This window comes from Pongo abelii, chromosome 17 (genome assembly GCF_028885655.2).
Source record: "Pongo abelii isolate AG06213 chromosome 17, NHGRI_mPonAbe1-v2.0_pri, whole genome shotgun sequence".
Lineage (NCBI taxonomy): Eukaryota > Metazoa > Chordata > Mammalia > Primates > Hominidae > Pongo > Pongo abelii.
The window spans coordinates 71,775,468-71,800,990 of record NC_072002.2 but is presented as its reverse complement, the minus strand read 5'-3'; the positions used below and the strand labels follow the sequence as shown (position 1 = coordinate 71,800,990).

The window sequence follows — 25,523 nt, the reverse complement described above, 5'->3', positions numbered from 1 at the left end:
TAAAATCGAATCAACTACATGATGCATCCCTTTATTCATCATGCATACTGGATGGGAAAGGAAATACTTATGAGGTATTCCCAATAAACCACAGGAAAGATTACACAACACAGGCAAGCTGGTTCTGCAGGAAACAACAACAAGACTTCTACAGTGGAGCAACGTACATGTCATTTTGACCCCAAGAAGGTACCAGTGACAACCAACTACCTCAACCTCCTTGGCTAGACAGGACAAGATGCCAAAGAGCTCTTTCAGAGCCACAAACTTGAGGAGCTCAGCCTAAAAGATTCAAGGGTAGGTTCTCAGAGAATTGGTCAACAGCCCTCACGGATGCCACAGCCACAATCAAGGGGGACAGTTTTGTTCAGGAAGAGGCAGTTTCTAAAACATGTTTGTATACACCCTCCAGAATCTCAGGCTGCCATGCTGCTAATATGTTTGAAAGGTTCATAGACATCAAGGTGGCTTTGGTGAAGGCATCAGCTCAGGGCGAGCTGTGTTGTTAGTTTTTGGGGCTATGAACGGTGGAGGGTGGGGCAATATTTTCCAGAAATGCATCATTCCTGTGGAGAGCATTAGTTCAAAAAACCAAATGAAATATCTCTTATTCTGGGATGGTGACAGACACTGGGGAATTCCATTTGAGAGTCACTACTTCCCAAGCAGGGTTTTGCACACTGTAAATAGTCAATAAGTATTTCCTGCTGAGTAGTTCGTTTCCCTCTGAAAAACTTGCCACAAGCACACTGTAGCTGGCATGTTACAAGCAAGATCAAAAATGTTTCCTGGGCTATCCAGGCATCAGAAATCCTGCAAGGAAAAATAGCATGCACATCTAGGGTTTGAGATACAATGGCTGAGAAACAGGTTCCTTATTGCCTGGATCTATACTTACTAATTGTGTAACCGTGAGTAAGTTCCTTAACTTATCTATGTCTCAGTGTCCTGATATGGAACATGGGAACAATAATAGTACTTATTACAGTATTCTGTGGTTGAAATGAGTTAATGCAACAGAAGTACCTCAAACAGTGCCTGACACATAGTAAACACTGGTAGGTGCATGCAAACCTTATCAGCTATCATCATCCATCTGCATCTCTGAATACATACTACAGAAAGATTAAATAAGATGTAGTTAATTTGCTATTTTCCTAGGGCAAATAAGTGTCAACTAATAACATGCTAATACATAAGGAAAATGAGTGCTCAGAATATTTTAAATTTATAAATTTTCAAATACTTACGCTTTACAAGTATAAACCTGATAATAATTGCAAATTATTTTATAGTTTCTGTCTAAATTTGCTAATATAACAGGGATTTGGTCTGAAACACTTTTCTGTAGCATTTCAAACAGGCTGAAAATTAAATATTCCTCCTGTTATACAGTGAAATGGAATACTGCTGGAAGGTCAAGTTTTTTGTGTTAATATGAAGAACTTTAATATTAAAAGACAGCCACCTGTCTGGGAGATTTTAGGATAGACAAACTGGACTAGAATGATTTTAGAGGGATTTCTACTTGTGAATATAGAAGTAACATCTATAATTATTTATCATGAAATGTATTCTATAAAATGGGACCTAACTTAAGAATTTTACTGGAATTTAGGACTGAAGCTACTTTACATCCCATTATTGTTATCACCATATGGGATAAAAACAAACCACAGGTTTGGAGGCATTTCTTAAAAAATGAGCTCATGCACTGTTCTAAAGTAGACAGTGTTCATTTCCTTACTAGATTTTAAGTGCCCATTTAGGTGAACAGAGCTGATTCAGCTTTTCACTTGAAAAGCAAAATCAATCAGTCTGTCTACATAATAATGAAGTTTAAGAAAAGGTAAGCTATCTCTGAAAATACAGACTTTTAACTGTTCTGTCTAGATTAGTTTTTTTCATTCAGTTCAAAAGGTTACTTATTTTACCTTGAATTTTTAAAATCTTATCTGTGTTATAGCTATAATGTTTCCCCAATGACACTTTTTACTATTTCTTTCATTTGCATTATTCTAATATATATCCAATTTTAAAGAAACACACACTCATTGAAAAGAGAAACACAGATGATTTATTATAGAAAAACAGTTAAGAAGTGAAAGTAACTCTTCACCAATAATTCCCTCCCATCACCCTCAGTATTCACCAGTCATAGCTTGGGGTGTGTCTTTTCAGATCTTTTTCTCTTCATATATATACCTGTATAGGTATGAATATTGATCTTCACATATAGTTTTCTTTTTTCAAAATGATTCTATTTTACATACTCTTCTGCAATATTGCTAGTTTCTTTTAAAATTTCTCTTTTATTAACATCTTTCCATGTCAGTAGAAATGGATTACCTCAATCTTTTTCATGGCTGTATGGTATGCCACGTTTCTCTACATTTAATAGAAGCAACTGTTAGTAAGAAATAATTTCATTTAGAGGACACAAGTGAATGAGTGTTTTAATATAGAGCACATTATTCTATGTAAATACCAAGATAACTTCCGACAAAGGTCAACTAAAAGTTAATCAGTTAAATCCAGCAAAAACAGTATTAAACACTTTAAATTTTAATGTCAGTGATTTTAGAGGGATTTCTACTTGTGAATATAGAAGTAACATCTTAAGTAAATTAGAGAAAATTATATCCCAAGTCCTTTAAAGTTAGTACCCTCCTTGCCACTACTAATGTCTTTAATATCTACTGGAAAGCCAAAGTAGTTGAGCCATTACATGCATTGTTCAGTTCTATGCACACAGTGCTTGAGAATTTCTTCATTCTTAGCCTGAAATATGCAATGTAAAAGAATACACATTGTAATTTTTGCGAAGTAATCATTGATTCATTAGTCAGCAATTCACAATAGTGTTTAATTAGTATTTCGTTCAATGAGAGTCATTCTTATATATAAAAATAAGCTAGATTTTGGAGTCAGAAGGATATATCTGCCTGACAAATGTCTACTCATCTTTGAAAACTGTGCTAAAAATACTACCAGTTCTCCTTTCCTCTATGCACAACTGCCAGCTCCCTCCTTTGTGTCCCTCTTATCATGGCACTGGGACTCTTCTGTGTGTCCTGGACACCCTTTTCTCATAGTGTTTGTGACAGCTCACTGACTGACCTCTCTGTCTCTGCCAAGCCAACTTTAAGGCCCTTTAGGGCAGAGACTGCCTGACAGGCCCAGCATAGCACACAGCACAGACAAACGAATAACTGAATGAATTGGAAATTTTCAGAGAAGTCACACAAGTGCTTGAAAATTATTTTACTTTGTTAAATTGAACAAGTTCCATTTTTTGATTCCTATTTCTTGAGAGGTTTATTTTTTTCTAATTTTGGAATTGGGTACTAAGATTAGCCATTTATATGTTAAAAACCAGTCAGTTAAAATACTTTCTTTTCATTTTTATTTTCACTTCTAAAGATAAACACCATATAGTGTTGTAAATATCATCATTAAATATGACTGAAGTTTCTATTGATATTTTATCTCTTTAATAAGTATACTGAGTGGATGATATGCTTTTTAAAAAATACAGTTTATTTTTTAGAGATGTTTTAAAATCAAATCAAAATGAGGAGAAAGCAGAGTTTCTATATTTTACTTCTACCTCTGCATACACACAGCCTCCCCCACTATCAATATCCTCCACCAGTGTGACAGCTTTCTGATAAATTTACATATCATTTACATTAGCGTTCACTCTTGGTTTTGTACATTCCATGGATTTTGACAAATGTATAATGGCATACATCTACCATTAGAGTATCACATGTATCACATAACATAGTGTCACTACCCTGAAAATCCTTTCTCCCCCGACCTCTGGCAACCACTAATCCTTTTCTGACTATAGTTTTGCCATTTCCAGGATGTCATATAGCTGGGGATCATATAATAGATAGGCTTTCCAGATTGATTTCTTGCATTTAGTAATATGCATTTCTCCATATCTTTTCATGGCTTGACAGCTAATTTTTTAATAGTGCTGAATAATATTCCATTGTCTGAATGTAAGAGAGGTAATATGCTTTTAAAAAACTATCCCTTTGGTTTCCACTTAAACGTTTTTCTTCATAAAACTTCATCAGATACAAAAATAGCATTAAACAAAATAGGAACTCCTCGTTTTTCTTAAAACACGTGATTTACTTTCCATATTAATTGAGTTCTTTGTTCATTAAATAGTCTTAGTGTAGGATTAGGTTTGAGAGTAATTATTTCAAAGAATTTTTAGGAAGGCTTCAAAGAAGCTGCAGCATTCATATAGCCCTGCATTAAGATGTATATATTTTAACATGTTTCAGAATTTATTGTAAGACAATGGTTGGTAATCATATATTTGTAAGTCAATCATGAGAAAACTAGCTGCTACGCAAAAATTTTAATATTTTGGAGTTGAATGTTGCCATGGTTAGCAGGCACAAGAGCCCCTTGTTTCATACAGGAGGAAACTGAAGTCGAGTGATGTGCTCCAGACTGCACAGCTGGGTGTGGCAAAGGCGGGAGCCCTCACCACCTGGAATTAGCTGTCTCACCAGAGGCAGTCCCACAGGGACAGCTGAGAGCAGTGCTTCTCAAGTGTCCACACTGACATCAGGATGTTATTTGCCCTTTTCACTCTCATTTTCTCACAAACGCATAGTTGAGTTTTCCAGATTTTACATGATCTGAGATATCACAGGTGGAAGCGGATAAGATAATTCAGCTGACTTATGTTAAGCCAGACATCAAAGAGGTTGGCAAACATCATTTTTCATAAAAGTATTTTTTATGTTAACATATAATGGGTTCTTTTTAAACAAAATAAATAATTTAAAAATTTCTCAGTTTAAATTTCTAATATGGCAAATATTGATAGTTATAACTCACTGTAAACAAATGTTCTTTGGGCTCTTCTATAATTTTTAAGAGTTTAAAGGGGTCCAAAGATTAAAGAGGTTGAGAATTATTCACTTAGAGTCTTAAATATTTGAAAAAGCAGACTATATACATAGTGTATATATGCATATATGTATATGTGCATGTGTATATACATATAGTTTACATATAAATATCTTAAGATACAATATAGACAGATATATAGTATATATGTAGCTTTATATACATCACGTGTGTATATATCTTAAGATTTCATATATAAATTCCATATTTTAGAGAATTATATATATTCTGTATCTTTGAGAATTTTGTTTCAAAGACACAAAAGCAAGCTAAACACAAGTGCTTAGGGTTGCTGAGAAGAAACTGTAAGATAACCTTAGAATCGACAGATGAGATGACATTTAGGATGGGGGAGAGGTAACTGTGAACCAGAGAAGGGAAAGCCAAGGTAACAAAGGTGAGGAAGAGAGTGTGAGGAAGAGAGTGTGAGGAAGAGGTACGGGAATGTGCGCCCTGGCTCTCTGTTCTAGGAGCAGGCTCTTTAATCCTCAGTGCAGGCACAGGGTCTCTGCATTCATCATTCAACAGTTAAGGTTGCTGGGACTATAATAGGAAATTATCAGAGAAGTTCCCTGTTCTTAAGGGCCTAATGAGTAAAAAAAAGGATAAACAAGAGGAGTGCAGATTACAGAATTGTGTGAAGCTAAAAGGGTAATAATGTTAGAGTGATGGCGAGGAGGCTATTATACATAGGGAGGTCAGAGGAGGTTGACCTGAATGATGAGACCAAGCAGGCTCCGTCAATATCTGGAGGAGGTGCCTTCTAGGCAGAGGAAATAGCAAGAACAAAAGTTCTGAGGTAGGAATAAGCTTGGCCTTATTAAAGGAAGAGAAAGAAGACTAATGGGCCCTGAGCCTAGAGAATTTAAGAATGGCACTTTAAGAATGCAAGCCTGACACATTTAAGAGGATGTCATCTATAACGTGACCTCAAAACAATAGGCAGATTTGCTACCAAGTATTATGTATCATGGTGCTTTAACATCAAATGCCCATGGTTCCTTAAGGAGGTCCCCTTATGGAACCAGTGGCACTGGAATTTGAGGACAGTCAGGAATCCCAAGAAAAGTTAATGGTCCTTTAAAATAAGTAGAAGTTTCAGGATTTCTATTGAGCCACAGGAAACGTAGCCTTAGTTTTCCTGAAATCTAGCCTAGCTTCTCTCTAGGTACTGGATCGCAGGAAAGGTTATCACTTTGGGATATGGAAGATGCAGAAAATAAAGAGTTTTAAGAAAGAAAAAATATGTTTCATGATTCTGTGCAAAAGGATTTCACTACATCAGTGGTTCTCAAACTGTGGTTTGCAGATGTCTTTCCTTTGAGAAGTCTATGAGATCAAAACAATTTTCATAAAAATACTGAGATATTATTTGACCTTTTCATCGTGTTGACTTTGCACTGATGATGCAAAAGCAATGGTGGGTAAAACTGCTGGCACTTTCACCCGAATTAAGGCAGGGGCACTGACAGGTACTAGTTTAGCAGTTGGTATGTTCTTCACTGCCACGCTGGCAGTGAGCAAAACAACAGAACAGTTTCACTTCAGAATATCCATGATGAAAAAGTTATTAATAAATTAAATTTCAACTCTTGAGTACACATTGTTTCAATATTCAGTGTGACAAAGTGAGAAGTACGCATAAAGCACTTCTGTATACTGAAATCTCATGGTTGTCTTGGAGAAAAACACTTGTCAGATTGACTTGCAAAATGAACTAGCTGCTTTTTTCATCGAATGCCATTTACTTGAAAGCATAACTGAGAGAAAAACTACAGTTATTTGAGAGATACTTTCTGGAATATGAACAAAGTTAAGCCTTTCCAGGAAAACAACTGACAAGATTTATTGCCAACGATAAATTCAAGCTTTTAAGTAAAAATAAGAATTTTGGAAACCTGTATTTGGCTTCTCAAAACTAACTTTTTTGAGGAGATCAGCAGTAATATTAACAAATGTGCTATTTTAATATTGTTAAATGCAAAGTGATCATATATGGAGAACCAACATAACTCAGTGGACCAACATTCTCCAAAGACCAGTGCATGTTACAAAATCACAGGCAGGTGAAAGACCCATTCAAAGTGCAAGATACACTGGTGGATTTAATATAACAGTAAAGTTCATGTGACTGCAGAGTCCATAATGCAACTAACCTTTAAAAAACAATCACATGTTGAGTTTTGGTGTACTGCCCAAGAAGATACAAAATTACCTGAAAAGGCTATTAAAACATTCCTCCCTTTTCAACTACACGTCTGTGCAAGCAGATTTTTAAATTCTGACCATATATTGCAACCAAAACAATATACTGCAACAGATGAAAGACATGCATAGATATTAAATTCCACCTGTCTTCTAGACAGTAAAGAGATCTGACAAATGTAAAGCGATGCTACTTTTCTCAGTATTTGTTCATTTTGGAAAGTATTTTTCAGAAAATATTTTAACATCAATGCAAAATGAGTTTATTTTAAGTAAATCAATATTTTTAAAATGCTGTTTTAATTTTTAAAAGATGAAAATATAGATACAACCTTCATAAACAAAAACGCAGGTCTTCAATTTTGATGAGATCCTGAGACCAAAAAGTTTGAGAACCACTACTTTAAAGACTGAAAAGCATTTCGTAATCAAAGATTGCTTGTAACCAAAGGGAAAGAGAGACAGAGAGAGAAAGACAGAGAGAGAGAGAGAGAAAGACAGAGAGAAAGAGAGAAAGACCTTAGAAAACCAGTGGGGGCAAAAAATCAGATTCCAGTAGAAGAAGAGAGTGGGAGAGGTGACAAACTGGATGAAGCGTAAACTCCTTGTCCTAGAGAAGGATGGACTGGACAGTAGGTGGAGAAGATGAAGAGAGAAGGAAGGGTTTTCACAAGAGAACAAAATACACTTCCAGGCTGAGAAAGAGATGCCATAGAGAGAAAAATGAGATGAAGGACAGAGAGGAAGAGGCCTAGGCCTGGGCTTGGAACTCAGCAATGGTCAGCTCATCCTCTGATGAGATGGCTGAACTCCATGTGTGCCCCTGACACCTGTAAGCCTGTGTAACAGTGCACACCCCACTCTGAAGAGCACAGAGCAGGTACGAGATCTGTTCAGAAAAGCTGGGCTTCACTTTGGTCTGACTGTCAGCACAAAAAAAGCTCGTCAGTTTGCCTGTTTTTAAAATGAAGGATATGAGGCAGTAAGTCATAACAGAAGATCTTTTATAGAACCAAAATTTTACAACTTGTAATTCTATAAAAACAATGCAGTAAAGTCACTGCTTAAGCGAAAGAACTGATGCCATTTATTAGGATGAAATTAAGGACTAAACACATGAAGCGGCATAGCTAGTGTCATTATTCAAGCACAGTTATTAAGTGGCTACATTGAGGGCGTATATTTTTTAAACTAAAAATTGGGACAGAGCCCAACAAAGGATCTTTTTTTTTTTTAAATCTGTGAATTTATTTGACAAGTCTTTGAAAACCATAAAATTAAATCATTCTTGGTTATACATCAAATAAACTGCCTTAACTTAAAACAATAAAGTGCGTGAAATAAGGACCTATCTGGGAATGCTGGGACATATGGTCTTTGGCCAGTTGGAGTCCTCTACTAGTTGCTATAAAAGAAATGAAGGGAAAAGCCCCTTTCCTCAAGCTACTTATAATGTGCACGACTGTGCAGCTTTAAGTGACCAAAACTCACATCTAGAGGCATATCAAATTTTTGCTCTGAAGAAATCCTAAAATCTCTTATGACTTACAATTTCATTAAAAAAACCCTAATCCTTTATTTGTCATGCATTACACCACTACCAGACCTCAAGATCATAATACAATCACCTTAAACTTAAAAAGTACATTATATTTGTAGAAGTATTTTATCTTCATTTCTAATGGAGCCTTGATAGTAGCTTCTAAGAGCTTAAACCTCTCTATTCTGACCTTAGTAAAGAATACTTTCACCAAATAAAAAACAAGCATTCCTTTTGGAACATGTGCGTATCACACATACAGGTTCTAGAGTGCTTTTCTCTGGGCTCAGAACACACCGCAAGTACTGCTCTACGCCTTCACGTTTCATGATGCTGCAGCACACTAAGTGGTGTAATACCAGTCAGCATTGATCCAGTGACCAAAGGAAGAAACATAATCCAACTGAGTCAAGCATGGCACACTCCGTGTTGATTGGTCTTCTGCATGAGGGACTTCACAAGGGGATCTGAGTTCAGTAACATGGCAACTTGCAAAGAAATTTTAACAAGGAATTCTGAAGAAATTTCAGTGATGTTTATCCTCCCAAGCCTTGAAAGGAGTCAGTTCTACTTTCTTGGCATCTAGGGTATTTTTAACTGAGGATGCTGTATTATTTATAGTCCAGGCAATTAAATGTAAATTACTCAGAACCCTCTAACAATAATTATCTAGAGTGCTAGATGATGCTTTTTGAAGATCACCGAGGAGACGTATGAAGGCAAAGCCAAGGCCCAGCTGGGAAAGAACCTACAGAGATTCATTTCTTAAATGTTACCTTATTGTGTTTCCTATTCTGCTCATTTATAAACATAAAACTAATTCAGTGCTGCAGCAGTCTTGTGGCTAATATGTTTGTGCTTTAAAATGGATGCAGTTTGATTCCTATATAATAATACAGCCATATTTGTTACAGTGATAAAAAATCTGACAGGAGAACTATTTTGTATAACTGTGTTTTGAAGGATGTGTTTGCTACATTTTTTCAAGGGCACTGAAATCTAAGTAATTTTCTTGTATTATTAGTAGATGACACTATATTATTAATATCCCAGAAAGTGAAATGTGAATTATTAGGAAATATTTAAAGCTATGACTATAACGTTAATACAGCTAGTTAATAGTGTGTGATTTTTATAACTTTTACTGGATTTATTATAGAAAAATATCTATAGCTATATAAACAACTCCAGGAAGAGCTAAAGTATTTCAGTTAATATAAAAAATGTCTTTTTTATTTTAGAAAATAATCATAGTTGATAATATTCTTACAATGATTTTTACTTTCATGGCTTTTGAAATAAAACCGTGTATTTCATATACACACATATATATGTACTTAGGTACATATACACATATATAATACATACACACACACACACATAACATAAAGGACTTAGGGAAGCTTCTAGAATACAGTAAAAAGACAAAAAAGACAAAGCTGAAGGTATGATTATGAGGGAAGGAATACAGGAGACAAAACCATAACTTCCTAGACATAAGCAGGGACTTTGGCTTTGAACTGCTTAATGGCCAAGGCAAATTTTAAAATTAACACTGGTTATACGGGAAAAACAAACACACACAAACAAAAAAACCCCACATTCTAGGTTCCTTAGGAAAACAAAAACGGGCTGTCATCTAGATTTAAAAGAAACGTCTTGATTGAGTCTTCATAGAGGGGACACTAAACAATGTACTGAGTGACATCAACACGACAGCCCTGCGATAATGGGACCACCATGTTCTTATGCACTCCCTTGAAAGGTGGCTCCATGCAAATGGCAGGCCTAATGCTGAAGAGGAACATGGGCAAGGAAACCCCGGAGGAGAACAGACAGCCTGGGCCAAACATGCAGCTCTTGGATGGTTTCACCCAATCTAGGGATGTAAACTAGAATACTCTGAGGAATAAATGGACCACATGTATTCTAAACTAGCTTCTTAGTGCTCTGTGTTTCTCAGCTGAGTTTTAGATAAAACCTGATTAATGAAAGTTTGCACTTAAAGTCATCAGCAGGCATTCTGTGGCACTAAGATCAAGTCTTTAAAAGCTCATGGTGTATCTTTGGAATGCATGGGCTGAAGGAATATCTTCAGGCACTTCCTTAGAAATTCTGAGTTTATTCAATACATAAATGAATAAACATCCAAGGACTTAAGGTTTTACATAACACAACATGGCCACAGAGAACAATGACTCAGGTTTTGTTTTTCTTGATTTTGGATTACTAGAGTACTTGGTTTTCAAAGTTTAGGGTTCATAAGAATCACCGGGGGAGGCTATGAAATTGCCAGGCTTCAGGAAAGTCAGCTGTAGTGGATCTCTCATGTGGATCCTAGAAATCAGGTCATTCTCTTGAAGGTAGTCTGGGAACAGTACTCTGAGATCATTCTTCTCCCCAGTGCCTGACAGGGAGCAAGTACTCTGCATGTTTCTAAATTTCACCTTCCTATCTGTGTCCTCAGTTCTCTCAGCTAATAGGCACTGAATGTACCTTATTTAATATTCAGTTGTGTGAGCTCCTTCCTAGCATGTTCTTGACGGTCACGGAATCTCTAAAACTACCTGGTTTATAAGCTACACACATATTTTATGTCTTCTCTATGAGAACCTGCAATTTCATGCTGACCTCAGTCCTACAGACAGCTACAGACTATTCTGGGACAGTCACACTGTTCATAGGATAGATTTTTATAGAGTTGGACACGAATTGCATAATAGAAGAGTTGAACAGTGTGACTGTTCAGAAAAGTCAGCTCTTCTTTGCACATTGGCCCCTAAAAAGTTTAGACACAAATGTATGGCTCACCTCTGGCAAATACAGAGGACTTCTATTCTCATGTTGGCCTTGTCTTGCTTTCCTACTCTTATTCTTCCTTTGCCTCAGTTTCCTCACTATTTTTACATTTGATGGTCACTTTCAAAGCTGCTTAAACTCCTTTACGGAACAGGGTAAGTGGATGTTTTAAGTATGTGTGTATGTATGTGTACATGCATACACAGATGGATAAATACATACAGGTTAAAAGCTAGATATAAAAAATAATCAGTGATGAATAAGAAGGTTTGGGTTTTATCTTGGAGTTAGAACTTTATTAGTCACTTAACTAATAAATATCACTATAAATATCACTATCTAATTCTCCAAAAATGTTTACATTTACATAGTGTCTTCTTTAATTTGCTTGTGAATTCATACAAAATGTTTACATTTACATAGTGTCTTCTTTAATTTACTTGTGAATTAATAGGTTTGAAAACATTTAATCTGCAAAGTGCAATATAAATGAAAAATATATTATTAATTATGCATTGCTATAATCCCATGTTTTAATATCAACAAGCGAGATTCAGTCAGTGATATAGAAAGAATGTCTATCAAATTTTACTGGTATGCGTTCTAACCCATTTCTGTTTTCAAACAGAAGACATCAAAAGTTTTAATAGCTGATAGAAAAGCTATTATATGAACAAAATTTTTAAAACTAAATTTTTTTGTATTGATGCTTTCAACGGATTCGCAGTTTATAGCTCAAATTTTAAATATGTTTTGAAGAAAGTTATCACAGAACAAAGAAATTCAGTTAACATTGTAATTTGGTGACTGAATGTACCACCCATTAAATTATATATTAAGTCATTATGAAATCATTAATAAACAGGACTTTAATAAAATGGAAATTTTAATTTGCAACCTGATAAATAACTATCAAAATAAAGAAAATCTTAGAGAAATTACCACGTTAAAGTTTTAAAATCCTGAACCTAAAAATGAAAACCCAGGTGCACATGAGAACTACAAGACTGGCTGGGCGCAGTGGCTCACACCTGTAATCCCAGCACTTTGGGAGGACGAGCCAGGCAGTTCATGAGGTCAAGAGATCAACACCATCCTGGCCAACATGGTGAAACCCCATCTCAACTGAAAAAAGAATACAAAAATGAGCTGGGCGTCGTGGCTCACACCTGAAGTCCCAGCTACTTGGGAGGCTGAGGCAGGAGAACTGCTTGAACTTGGGAGGCAGAGGTTGCAGTGAGCCAAGATTGCGCCACTGCACTCCAGTCTGGCAACAGAGTGAGACTCCATCTCAAAAAAAAAAAAAAAAAAAAAAAAAACCCACAAAACAAACAAAAAAACCCTACAAGCCCATTGGTGAAGATGAAAAAAACTAAACAACAAAATAAAACCAAAAAACCCAAACTCAGGATTATTCAGCATTCTATATATAGTGCTATTTTATCTTTGGACTCACAGAGAATAGTTAATTTTATGTTTACCACAAGTCAGAATACATTCTGTTTTTAAATACTCAATGACTTCAGGATACTATATTAGCTCTTAATTAAATTAATACAACTTTAGATGTGAAGATCATGTTTGCAATGTTGACTAAAAATTATTTATTACTTTTTTACAGATATGAAAGCAATAATGTCATCTGGTAGTTTTTTACTTATATATTACTTTGAAATACATATTAGCTAATATTTTGTATACATTTTGGATTTTCACATTATTATTAGAGAGATCCATGGAAAAATAATATTGTGTGAGTACTCAAATCATAAGCACTTTTCTGGCTGCATCCATAAATATTTCATTTACGAAGAGCACTAATGAAGTTTCACACCATTTTGTGATCTGTCAACCACAGCAACCGAATGCTGGCATAAGGCAACATTAAAGAGGTTAGTCTAAGATAAAACCCAGAGCACATTTTAAAAAAGGTAAAAGGAAGGAAAAAAAAAAAAAGAATACAAAACTATATAAAGATTTTAAAAACAAACATCACATATCTGAACCACAGATATTCATGCCATTGACTTTGGAGTTTCCTATTTCATGAAAGGCATTTTGTACATAGAAGACTCAAGTGCTGTAAGGCACCTAGTAGAATCCAACAGTACAGACATGGCAGATATTCAATAAAATAATTTTAACTCCTACTGATATGTTATCTTTGTTGTTGTTCATATATTAACCTAGTAAAAATCAGCCAACAGATGGAGTGGCATTGACCTGTAAAACTTCTGAGGTCCCATGCAAGCTTAGTGTTCTCTGAAGTCCTCTATAATTTATCATCTATTGCAACTCACATTTAGCATAAGCTACAAGCTTCTATTGTTAATCATTCTTCTATGTTTATGTGCTGACTCACAAATAAATGGGCCTATGGGGACTTTATTTTCACAATCTTAATAATATCTACACAACTTAATAACTTTGTTATAAATCTGATGTTTCATAAAATGATGTGTTATCAACTATGTTCTGGTAGAAGAATTACACATTTTTGCTTAATTGTTTCTGACTTTCTATTGCCTATCAAATACAGTAAGTCCTCACTTAATGTGAGGATTTAATATGTTCTTGAAAACTGACCTATAATGAAACCAGTCGTACCACAGGCTAATTGATATAAATAAACAGTTATGTTTCTATGGCACATTTCTGGTCACAAAAACATCATCAAACTCAGAAAGACCCAAAACACTTCCAATACTAAACGCTGAAATGAAGTTGAGCTCTACATGCATTTAAGAAAGATTAATAAAAATGTTACCAGGACCACCCTGATGAAATAATTGGAAAAGTTCTTTTTCTTACTGTTTTTCTTTATTTATGCCCTTTATTTGTAGGCACAGCTGCATAAAGAAACCAGACAGCCCAGTAGCACCAGAGCTTCTCCATTCCTGACCAGATACCAGAGGGAGATAAGATCCTCAACTGGCGCAAACTGGAACAAGTGACCCCTAGTTGCCTTTAGATCCTTAATATCATCATTATAATGCTAAAATTCCCTCCCCCAAAAGAACACCTCACCATTTTGTGTCATGGGTTGCACGAAGACGTATGTTTATGCACTGAGCCTGTGCATCTGGGGTCCCACCCTGTGCATGCTAACACCCCTCTCCCTCCCCGTACCCGGTCCTTAAACGCACCATGCCTTCTATTTTTCGGGGAGAGGGCGTCTTTAGACCAAGAGTTCTTTCCTTCCCCAGGCCTGGCCAGGAATAAAGCCTGCTTGACTTCCTGCTTTGCATCTGATAACAAAGCAGGGAAAGAACTCCACCTACCAGTGACAAAAACAAGTAAGAACATTATTTACCCACTTATTCTACTTCAGGATCATGGGTGGCTGGAGTCTCTCCCCGCGACTCAGGGCACTAGGCAGAACCAGCCCTGGATAGGATGCCATTCCATGGCAGAGTGCGCGTGCACACGCCAGACACTCTTGCTCAGATGGGGACCATTTAGAAATGCTAGTTCACCTAATGGGCACATCTTTGGGATGTGGGAGGAAACCAGAGTACCCAGAGAAAACCCACATGGACCTGAGGGGAAAGTGTGAAGGCCACATAGACGGTGACCCCAGCTGAGCATTATTTTTTTCTCTTCGACATGATGATGAAATGATGTTGAATGAAATGACATTATTCAAGGACCTGCTGTAATAGTCAAACTCTTTCCTATGAAATTCAAAGCCCTCTATACTTGGGCACTATGCTAGACTCCTATCCTCAACCTACGTTCTAGCCACTCTACAACACAGCATTTACCAAACTTGCTGTACACTTCTGTGCTGCCAAACATTTGCCAGCCTGGTTCCCTCTGCAATTCAAGATGACACACCCCTAATTATCCTGCAAAGCCCACCCCATCAACTCTTCTGTGAAGCTTCCAGAATCCACCACCACTTTTCCATCACCACAACTCCCTCAGAGGGAAAATCCCTCTTTCCATTTGGCACTTTTATTAAAGCATTTTTCACAGGTTATTATTATTATTATTATGCCTTCTCCTTTGTGAAACTTTCTCAGACTCCCATACCCAGAATTAAGCACTCCATTTATTGCCTACCTCAGTCCCTGGTATGTAATTCTACTCCAGCACAGGAAGAAGCTGGAATCATCTGTCTGTATAATTACCTCCCCTGTGCCTCGTGAGGATATCATCTTATTCATCATTGTTTCCCCAGGGCCTGGCTAGTACTTGATACACAGTAGGTGTTCAATAAATGTTATTAAATTGATAAACAAAATACAACTGCTTTCTGCCAAATCAGAAAAAATTTATACTGAGCCTTCAGTTAAGACACACGCCTCCTTAGCATTCTAGCAGAACCCTGACTCTTCACTGACCACATAATAGGAAAACGAAAGTGGATATGCAGCAGACTAAGGTGGTTTTAGGGACTGAGTATATGGCTTGTGGAGGAGGCAGGCTTCCAGCAGAGGGGAAAAACAGATCCTTTAAACATTGAGCACTTTCATGTTAACTCCAGGAAGCTTCTTTACATGCCAGTGGCTGGTGCTGTAAGGAGCACTGTTAACAATCAGTAAAATAAGCCCTAATAAAACTGCTTCCTCATCACCTCTAGGAAGTGACAGGCAAAAGTACATTTTCACTTAGACATTCCCATTGAAAACAGTCAACTGGAAAAATAACAACTACCTGTATTCTTAAAATCAATTAATTGTGCATAAGATTTAATATATACAATTCTTAATAAGAAGACCATAAACCAAACACATGGCATAATGTTAAAACACGGCTGTATTCTAATTTGCCAAACCCCATCACAAGAAAATATGCATCTGTAGACAGGTGTGCTACAGTATAATTTTTTTTAAATTTGTGTTTATGTTTTTAAATTTTGGGATGCACGAATCAGAAACTGCAAAATAAAGAGACTAGGATACAAGGTCTATTGTAAATACAGAAAAAGATATGCGAAGGCTCATAGAGTACAATCACGTGCTGAAATACATTTGCATAGCAGGTAATGCCATTGCTCTCAGGAAATCTGTAGTCTAAAATGAAGCTTTCTACTACAATGTATTCATAAAAATGAGCAAAAATAGAATATCATTGAACTTGTCTTAAAAAGAAAAATGTTATATAACTATGAATAACTGGTTGTTCTGTTTTCTACAAAAACAATTATCTTCAACAGATTTAAATACTATTTCTATTGACTGCATGGAGATCAAACCTTTTTTAACAAGATGTACCTCAATCTATAAGCATTTTGAGAACCAAGCTTAAAACAGCTTTGAAAGAAAAATAAACATAATGTTACTACACTTTGGCTCTAAAAATACCCCTTCATGCTATAATAATTATATGCTATATAATTATGAAATTATGTATCTATATAATTCATAAAGTTATACTTAGCAAATGCAACATTGTTTATGAAAGTTTTAACTTTTCTTGGCTTCCTTTCCTGCTTTCTCATAAGGAAAACACCTATACTTCAGAGAACGTAATGCAAAGACTGGCCTCTGTATTAAAAATAAACTTTATCAGTGAAAGCGTGGCACAAAGATGTCTGCTAGCAGAGAAGAACATTTTCTTTCCAAAGCCAGAAGCTTCCTAACTCAATTGTGTAATGTAAATAATAATTAGAGTAATGAATATAAGAATACAGACATATTCAATGAATGTTCTCTCTTATTCATTTTTTCTAAGGTTTGAGCAAAATATCGTCATCATCCAACTTCAAATAGCTAACTCTACTATACTTTTGTTTTTAACTGTAACCTGTCTGTATTGTTTTAGAAAGTAAGCAGACATTAATAAATAACTGGATTTCTAATTGACCAAGACTACTAACACCATGCCAAAAATTTTTAAAATTGTTACTGAAAATTATTTATTTTGCATGCTCTTGAAGGCTTCTTTACCTGCAGATGGCTGGGAAACATTCTTGAAGACCTTTCTTTTTAACTAAAGATCCTTCAAGGCAGTACATAATGATGTCCATAACCTTTGACAGAAAAGAACAGATTTAAAATTAATTTCAAATACTGAATTTTCCAAAATGTAAATGATTAACTTAGGCCTCATTTGCCCATAAAAAGTCTATATAGCTTTATTTTAGTATTTAAAATAAAAACAAAAGCAATTTAAGCCATGTGTATACTACAGTCTATCCTTTCTCTTATCTGTGAAAAGAAATTTAAAGGAGAGTGCAATAAAATAAAGACAACAGACTTGTTTACCTTAAAGTCAATTCATATTTATGTACATAATACATTATTCAACACATTATATATTTTATTTATAATGAAAGATGTCAAAGGGAACATAACCTTTACATATTACAGACCTTTACATATTACAGACCAATTCCATGTGAATGGTGAATGAACTTGAAAATCGTTTTGATTTTTGAGGAAATTTAAATAAGTCTTCCAGAAATGGCACAAAATTTTAGTTATCTCACACACACACACACACACACACACACATATACTCATTCTCTCTCATCCTTTATCTCTTTTAGAGATGCTGGAAATAAAGATACTGATTTATATTACTTCATTAGAATATTTAATTTAGGTTGCTGATGGATCATTTAAAACAGGATATTCTTACCTCCACAAGAAGATCCACAACATCCGTGGGCATCTTTTCAATAAGAATTTCAATGACTCTCAGAATTTCCCCTTTAGCGCGTGCGAGAGTTGTTGTGTGCATATTCTGCTGTGATTGGGTATTTGCTGCAAGAGCCGTATGTCTGTGTACCTACAAAACATTTCTATGCTGTAGATATGACTGACACTGATATAGTTTTACATTTCTAGCCATGGTTTATTTTTCACTTTCTAATACTACAGAAAAAAATAAACTTCTTGTGGGTGAGTCAGAAAATACTTTTGTATGCAAAAACAATACTTGGTATAATAAAAACTCAATAGGTATTGCCTAATAGAATTCTGTAAGTTCCTGAACATTACATGAGACGTTAATACAACACTATCATGACATGTTTAAAAAGAAACATATTGAGGACTTGTGAATTTGGTACATTTGGAACTGAGGTAGACAGAAGTTGGCAGATGCCCAGGAAGTAAAAGATACGATCCTTGCTCTCAAGTAATGATAGTGCAGCTGACCCGTGAACAACATGGGTTTGAAATGCATGATCCGACTTATACTCAGATTTTCTTCTGCCTCTGAGCCTCTGATACAGCAAGACTAATCCCCTCCACTTCCTCCCCCTCAGCCTACTCAATGTGGAGACGACAAGGATGAAGACCTTTATGATGATCCACTTTCACTTAATGAATAGGACATAGATTTTCACTTCCTTATGAGTTTCTTCACATTTTCTTTTCTCTAGTTTACTTTATTGTAAGACTACAGTATATAATATATATAACATATAAAATATGTGTTAATTGACTGTTTATGTTATCAGTAAGGCTTTTGGTCAATAGTGGGCTAACAGTCATTAAGTTTTGGAGCAGTCAAATATTATTCGTGGGTTTTTGACTGCTAGGGGGATCAGTGCCCCTAACTCCCTTACTGTTTGAGGATCAACTGCAAATAATACTTTAACCAGACTCACTGTGTCCCAGAAATTATTCTCTAAGTGCTTTACAATTAAGCTGGAAAATCCAAATGAACATGCCTCCAAAAATAATGAGCATGGCAAATAATATAAATTCAGTGTGATTTTCCCCATACGATCGTAAGCTTTATAGTTCAGCGGAGAAAGAATATTAACAGGCCCTGGACTAGCCTGGGAAGAGCCATAAGGTAGCAGGCATAGAAATGGGGTAGAGGTCAGAGATAATAAGAAGAAATACTTTAGTATTTTACTCTAATACTCTAAGATTGAACAGTGAAGTGGAAAACTTGTGTGCGTTTTTTGTTTCATTTTATTTATTTTTTTATTATATAATATTTACAGATAGGGTTTCACTTCACTATGTTGCCCAGGCTAGACTCAAACTCCTAGGCTCACGCGATCCTCCTGCCTCAGCCTCCCAAATAGCTAGGACTACAGGCACATGCCACAGTACCAGGCTGAAAACTTGTTTTTAAAGGTAATAAATGTGGACTGTTACTTTAAAATTATCTTTCCAACCAAAAGCTGGAGTAGAATGAATTCAAAGCATGGGTATTCTAATAGTTCATTTTTAAAAAAATACTCATATGTAAATGGTGCAAATGAAGTTTGAAAACACAATTAATACAAGGACCTGTCGGACTAATGTGAGGCTTTTTCACTATATTCAATATTATGACCTGTGCATATTCCACTGATGGGAAAAACTGGCAAAAAAACCTTCTAAGACTAATAAAATTGGCCATTTATACCCACATATATATACACACATTATATATAACTATATAATACCTACAAAATAAATACATATGTGTATTTTAAATCTAGTGGAACCTTACTATAACAACATGCACCATTAGAAAAATGCACACCCTTAGTCTACAAATTTATTTTAGATATGAATTCAAAGCCTCAGTGCCTCACATAAGCCTGTACAAAATGCTATTAGGACTGTCTTTCCTCCCCTCCCAGTGAAATTCATGGCACAAATATTTATAGCATGCCTATTAGGGATAGCTCTGGGGCAGACATAGGCCCAATAGGTTTCAGTTTATCTGAGTAGACTCAGAGGTATTTATTTAGCATTTTAAAAATTCATCATAGCTACAGGAAAAACAACTCAGACAGAGCCCATACCCTATGGACACTGAGTCTGCCCATTATTCATGCTGAAATGGAACAAACCTTTAAAAAAAATTTAAGAGCTGATCATCTTTTCCTTTTCTTCCTCCTACTAAGACCTATAGGAAAGTTCCTATAATTGGCTCATTGTTCTTTACTAGTTTTCCAGTTAGATGTGGGCAATTAGTTTGAACACTAAGAATGTGGGAATCAATTGGCATTCAAGTCTTTATCTGTGACAAGTAATAGGAAAAACAATTAGCAAGTTTATGACTTACATTTTTTGTTTACAGTTAGAGAGCCAGTGCTAAATAAGAAGTTTAGTTTTGATGACAAGTAGGTACTTATATGTGAAAAATGTGAACACCTTTAATGTATTTGAGTTTTCATATGCCCGCTATAATTCAGACTGAAAAATGATTGTCAAATATTTACAAGTGAATTAACTTTGAGAACAGAAATGAATACAGAAGCACAAGTAATGAATGCACCACACCGTGGAATTCAGTGTACATGCACACAGACACGTGTTCATTTCAGTACTAAATTATTAACTTGCATTGTTCTAGAACAAACTGGAAAGGGAATTTGTGGATATGAACCCTCAGCTTATAGTATCAAATAATTCCTCTAAATGAGAAGATGGAGCACACTGAGAAGTTCCGCTCACCTCTTTGGCTATGGTGGTGATGAAGGCGGGTGGTCTGGCGGTGGCAATGAGCGAGAGGGCATGCCTCGCAGAGCGGGCCGAGTCAGCTGCTGGGGTCAGAGGCAACCCCATTGTGATGCTAAACAGGGATCAGAAAAAGGGAAAAAAAGAAAAGAAGCATTAGAAATATAGACTGAAAAGATTAGACACAGCTTATAATGTCAGTTCAAGGTCAATGGGAGCACTCAAACAGTTAGAATATAATGGACTTGCAACAATGGGCAGTGATTAGGAGTCAGGGTGTTCTGGCATCAAATACAAAATGGAATAATTAACTGTGAAGATTGAAAACAGTATGTGCATCTGTCCAAAGTGTTAAAAACGCCTTGTTAACAAATTATCAAGAACTAGTACTGAATACATATCACAAAGCTCAGAATGAGGTAAGAACGAATATTGTGCTGAGTATTTTCAAATTTTTCCTAAAAATAATTATTTATTTATAAAGCCATATTAAAAGACTGTATCTAAGGTTGTATATCTGAAAGGAAGGCAAGATTCACTCCTGTCTATAAAATTGTCACAAGTACTGAGAATGACAAAATTATTTTTTGTTTGTATATTATTTTTCATTTGAAATATCCTTAGTACCGCTGGTTTACCCCGGTTTAGTACTTTTAGAACTAATCTACTAAACAGCTTGCTCCACCAACAGTTATTTAGTACTAATGCCAAAAATTCTATTAACTGATACTAATTCTGTTTATATAAAGAAGGGATGGCATGATGTTGTCCAGGCTATTTGTAAGACGAGGCACACAATGAAATAAATCTTCCCAAACTCTGAGAATGCCAGGATCATGACAGGAGAGTGATGCTATATTCACTCCCCACATCTACTACATGAAAATATCAATATTCTTGTTTCCAAGCTTCCTTTATATTATATATAATCCACTGGGAACAGTATCAAGATTTTTACTAAAATGTGGCATGTGTTCTGCCCATTAACTGTATACAAGGAGTATTTTCTTACTCAGTATGGGATACAATTATAGTTTCCCGAGTTAAATATTTTTAAATTTAAATATGTATTTGAAGACATATGAACACTTATCCTACTCCAATGAAATGAGTCTATGTGCTTTATGTGTAAACTGGATTGTGTTTACTGAACATTCTCAAAAAGTTTACGGGTATCTCTATAATTGATCTAAGAACCATTATTTTAACTTGTAGCTGAAAATAAAAATTACGTAGGCATTCTCTTCATTGTTAAAGGAAATTCTGCTTATAAGTCTTTGTGACTGTCACACTGCTTAAATCTCTGACTGATAGTATAACTGTCTCTCTTCTTTTTCCCATACTGAACGTAGATACGAAGCAGAGGCTCAGAGGACAGAAGTATGGAGAGTTTTCCTTTGATGTTTAACACTAAAAAGAAAGATGTGAGCTGAGAGAACACACACATATTGAACAATGCACAAGCAGAAGGATCTTGGGTCCCAGTAGGAGTTGGAAAGAGGTGTTTTGCGAGAAAGCAGGATGGGCAGTTGGCCAGTCTCTTTTCTGGATTAAACTTGGCTAACTGCAAATTCAGTGAAAGAAATGTTTACTGTGTGAGTAGTGCTGGGGCTAGACTGCTTAATACTTATTGTAAAATTCAGACTATAAACCCAAATTTTAAGTCAAGTTTTAAACAATACAAAAGCCAATTAAACTACATGTAGATACCCTGTGATGCTTCTTTTCATCCATCAGTGTGGATGAATAGGGATTGATGATACTGAAAGGCTGTAAACAATCAAAATGTTACATTAATTGAATAATTCTAAACAAAATGAAATCAAGTTTGGGAAAATCAATAAAATCACAGAATGCTGGAGTTGGGAAAGATTTCCCAGGCAACATCCCTGACAAGCAGTCAGCCAGGGAAAAGGAATGTCTATCTCCTGGGCAGCCCCTCCTAGATCTGGAAGGCACGCTACAGAGGAAGAACTGGGTGCAGAGCCCAAGGTCTAGGTTGAAAGCCAGGCTTTCCTGTGTTATTTCATGCTCTTTGCATCTGCTCCAGAATATCCCTATGAAGTGGTTGATACAGGTATTTACAAGTGAGAAGGCGGGTCCGAGAACTTAAGTGACAGGCTGGGCAGTTGTGGATGTCTTTCAGGACAGCTAACCTTTGGAGACAATACAGGGGGGAGAGGCGTGACCATATTGTGGTTACTTGGATTACTGCATCAGTAATGTGACTAAACTCAGTGGCTTTGGATGAATGGTTAGATTGCATCTTTGAGAGAAGATTTTAGTGATATGTTATAATACTTGGCCTTCAGCTGTTTTATTCAATACTAATAATGGTTTGAATGAAGATACAGGATGCACAGTTATCAGTTGGTGTGGTTATAAAGTTGTAAGGGAGAGCAGCCATATTACATAACAGAACTAAGATCTACAGAGTTATCAGAAAGATCAAACTCAGCTAAATAAGAAGTCTTATGTGTGGGTACAAAAATGACCAACTTCACAGGTGTGGGATTGGCAATACACTGCTGCACCAGGCTTGTGAACTACTGAGGATTGCATCTGAAACATAAATATGTGTGGTAGTGATCCTGCTGCCCAAAGAGCAGGGCTGTGGCATAAGAAATACAGTAATAGGGAAGGTGTTACTCCTGCTGTAGTTCATGGCTCTGGACACCTGTCTGCTCTCCCCGTGGATATTCTGCTCCCTAGGTGCTAAGAGAAGGGTCTGGCTTCTGCAGGACAAGAGTTACAGGGTCCTCCTAGAATCCAGAGAAGTCCAGTCTGTCCCCAGCTGTGTGCTGCTGGGACCCCTTCCCACTGGAAACCAACATAAGTAGGATCATAGCAAACTCACCATTACCTCTAAGTTCTCGCTTCCATCCCTTCTCTGGTTCTTTTCATGGAAAAGAAATGTTTAGTGAGACGCTAAGAGAGGGAGACAGACAGATACACACACACACACACACACCCCCCCAGAATGAAGAGATACAATCATGTGTGCACTTGAGTGTGGGAGTGGTCAGTTGACAGATCTTCAGGGCTCTTGCCACAGAGACAAGTGGATAGTTTCCCCTTACCCTTATGCTGTGTCCTGTGGCCACCCTGGACTGAATAAGTACAACATCTGTAAAATGGGTATATTAAAATATCTACTTCACAGCACTGACAAGAAGACTAAATGAGGTAACAAATACAAAAACAACTAGCCCTGCCAGCTCCTCTATTATATGTACAATAAATGCTTCTTCTGACCAAAGATGCTTCTCATAAAAAGAAGCAAAGTGAAGGGAAAATGAGATAAACTACCAGCAGGTTGCTGCTTCAAGCCAAAAGGCCTAGCCACACATCATCCTTCCCCCATATCAACAAATGGCCTTGTAAATTTGGGGGAATCAGCAAACTTCCTATAGTCATAAAAATGATAAAGGTTGGTGCTTTGGTGCTGGGTGGTGGGTCTAGAAGAGAAGCTATAGGGTAAGGGGGAAGGAAGTGAATCAAAGACATGTGAATCTATTGCCCACTGAGTTCAGTGGAAGCTGGAAAAGCCAGCACTTTTGAAGAGGCATCAGTGTGCACACCTGAGGGATTCCCTCCATTGGTGTCCGGCAGTCTGAGCGCAGGACTGCAGAATGTGGATAATTCTACAGCTCCGAGGTCAGGGCTCTGCAGTGACCTGGAGGGTATGGCATCCACAGTGCAAAAGTGGGGGGCTGTGTGTGTGAAGGTAGAGAGATGGTCAAGGCATAGGGAGAAAACTTGTGTCCCTCCTCTAGTCTACTCAATTCACTGTCATCATAGTCATCTTCCCAAAGCACCAACTTTATTTCCTGGTTGCCCTACTTAAAAGTAGCCTTCTCTACCACCTCTAGGAAAAACTCTAAACACCTTGGCTTAAGATTCTAGGCCCTCCATAATCCAGTTCCCTAATTTTCAACTCACTCTTTTCAACACCAATGCTCCTGAAGTCAGGTTAATTTCCAGGCTAGTCTCTAAAGGTCTGTTTCTTTATTTTATTCCAGTATTTTGCTAATGTTTCTCCTCTAGCCCTTTCCTCATTGGTGCAGTCTCCTCCCTCCTCTCTGTTCAATTCTGGTCTTCCCACACGGTATTCTCTAACTAGGATAGCACTCATTGACTTCTAGTGAAACAAAAATAATCAACAGCAAACCCCATTTATTCCAGGCCCTAAATACTAAATCACATTCTGCCAGGCCTTACTAATTAGTTTTGTATTATGAACTCTGTACAGATTTGAAACATGCCTGACAATTCTGTGTATCTCCCCAAAGTGCCCAGTACAGCCCCTGGACATGGTGGTAGCTCTATAGTTACACAGTAAGTGAAGTAGCTGGCAAATTCAGCAGGAGGAAAAAAAAAAAATCATTTAAGCTAGTTATTGGACTGAATTGACCAGGCAATGAAGTCAAAGCAATTGATCTGGTAGTCCCAACAGATGAAGTCTAATTCTGCATTTGGTTATCTTTCAAGTCAAGAGTGCATTGTCTGTGTGATATATTTTAATGTGAGATTCTATCTGAATGAAGAAGGACCATACTATCAGAGGTTTGAAATTAAAGGAGTGTCAACCTTATTCTGGAAACTGCAGTGTAAACATGGAATGCATTTGTGTCATCTGATCCCACCTATCTGGCTGTTAGGCAGATCATCCG

At 36.5% G+C, this 25,523-nt stretch overlaps 1 protein-coding gene across 5 annotated transcripts in view; it reads right to left on the bottom strand.

The window, feature by feature from the left end:
• WDR7 (WD repeat domain 7) overlaps nt 1–25,523 on the bottom strand; it is a 398,951-nt gene that overhangs the window by 85,375 nt on the left and 288,053 nt on the right. For all 5 annotated transcript variants that reach the window (XM_054538012.2, XM_054538011.2, XM_002828242.6 and 2 more), the window contains 3 exons: nt 20,848–20,965; nt 18,077–18,226; nt 17,383–17,465 (listed from right to left, as the gene is read on the bottom strand). In XM_054538012.2, coding sequence (XP_054393987.2) covers nt 17,383–17,465; nt 18,077–18,226; nt 20,848–20,965 — 351 coding nt within the window. The remainder of the gene's footprint in view (nt 1–17,382; nt 17,466–18,076; nt 18,227–20,847; nt 20,966–25,523) is intronic.